General features: G+C 58.6%; 1 protein-coding gene across 1 annotated transcript; it reads left to right on the top strand.

Moving 5' to 3' along the window:
• The first annotated feature begins 6 nt into the window (after positions 1 to 6).
• MAFB (v-maf avian musculoaponeurotic fibrosarcoma oncogene homolog B) lies at positions 7 to 1,162 on the top strand. Its single transcript, XM_010150720.1, has one exon. It carries the CDS (start codon positions 195 to 197, stop codon positions 1,128 to 1,130), a length of 936 nt encoding a protein of 311 aa, XP_010149022.1. The 5' UTR covers positions 7 to 194; the 3' UTR covers positions 1,131 to 1,162.
• The last annotated feature ends 241 nt before the right edge of the window (positions 1,163 to 1,403 follow it).

The raw sequence follows: 1,403 nt of genomic DNA, 5'->3' as shown, positions 1-1,403 counted from the left end.
GGACTGAAGAAGCCCCAGAAGCCGGGAGAAGGAGGAGGCGGCGGCGGCGGTGGAAGGGAGAGCGGAGGAAGGGAAGCGAGCAAGCAAAGCCAAAGTTGGTTTGGAATAAGGGAGCGCGGCCAGCCCTCTGCCAGGCTGCGCGCTGGAGTGAGGTCTCCAGCCCCTCTGCCGGGAGAGGTGCCCGCAAGACCGCGATGGCCGGAGAGCTCAGCATCGGAGCCGAGCTGCCCACTAGCCCCCTGGCCATGGAGTACGTCAACGACTTCGACCTGATGAAGTTCGACGTGAAGAAGGAGCCCCTGGGCAGGAACGACCGCTCGGGCAGGCACTGCACCCGCCTGCAGCCTGCCGGCTCCGTCTCCTCCACCCCTATCAGCACCCCCTGCAGCTCCGTGCCCTCCTCGCCCAGCTTCAGCCCCACTGAGCAGAAGACCCATTTGGAGGACCTGTACTGGATGGCCAACAGCTACCAGCAGATGAACCCCGAGGCGCTGAACCTCACCCCAGAGGACGCTGTCGAAGCCCTCATTGGGTCCCACCAGGTATCCCAGCAGCTGCAAGGCTTTGAGAGCTTCCGGGCCCACCACCACCACCATCACCACCATCACCAACACCACCACCAGTACCCCGCGGTCACTCACGAAGACCTGGCCGGCAGCGGGCACCCTCACCACCACCACCACCATCACCACCAGGCCTCTCCCACTCCCTCCACCTCCTCCAGCTCCTCCCAGCAGCTCCAGAACTCGCACCAGCAGCATCCCCCCTCCAGCAGCGTGGAGGACCGGTTCTCAGATGACCAGCTGGTCTCCATGTCCGTGAGGGAGCTCAACAGGCACCTCCGAGGCTTCACCAAAGACGAGGTGATCCGCCTCAAGCAGAAGAGGAGGACCTTGAAGAACAGGGGTTATGCCCAGTCCTGCAGGTATAAACGTGTCCAGCAGAAACATCACCTGGAGAACGAAAAGACCCAGCTCATTCAGCAGGTGGAACAGCTCAAGCAAGAAGTGACCCGGCTCGCCAGAGAGAGAGACGCCTACAAGCTCAAGTGTGAGAAACTTGCCAGCAATGGCTTCAGAGAGGCCGGCTCCACCAGTGACAACCCGTCTTCCCCTGAGTTCTTCATGTGAGTGCTTAACAAAAATAATTAAAAAAAAAAAAACAACAAACAAAACCCCCTACCCCCCCAAACCTGACCCCTGTCACCTTCCCCCCTGCTCCCATCCTCCTCTGACATCTCCATCCATCTGTCTGCTTGACTAGAGAGAAAGAAGGAGAGAAAAATAGAGACTTGATTTTTTTTTTTTTTTTTGGCAGCATCCAGTCTTCTAGAGTAGCTGTGGGAAAAGTAGGCTGGGGGTGGGGACGGGAGAGGTAAAGTGCAACTTTTTGACTTTCGATTG

The sequence above is a fragment of the Eurypyga helias genome, unplaced genomic scaffold (genome assembly GCF_000690775.1).
Source record: "Eurypyga helias isolate BGI_N326 unplaced genomic scaffold, ASM69077v1 Scaffold32004, whole genome shotgun sequence".
Classification (NCBI taxonomy): Eukaryota; Metazoa; Chordata; class Aves; order Eurypygiformes; family Eurypygidae; genus Eurypyga; species Eurypyga helias.
Note: the sequence above shows the minus strand (reverse complement) of the source record. Positions and strands in the feature narration are given on the sequence as shown.

Bases quoted from the DNA above. Each gene is read 5' to 3' on its own strand.
- MAFB (XM_010150720.1), top strand. From the start codon at position 195: ATGGCCGGAGAGCTCAGCATCGGAGCCGAGCTGCCCACTAGCCCCCTG.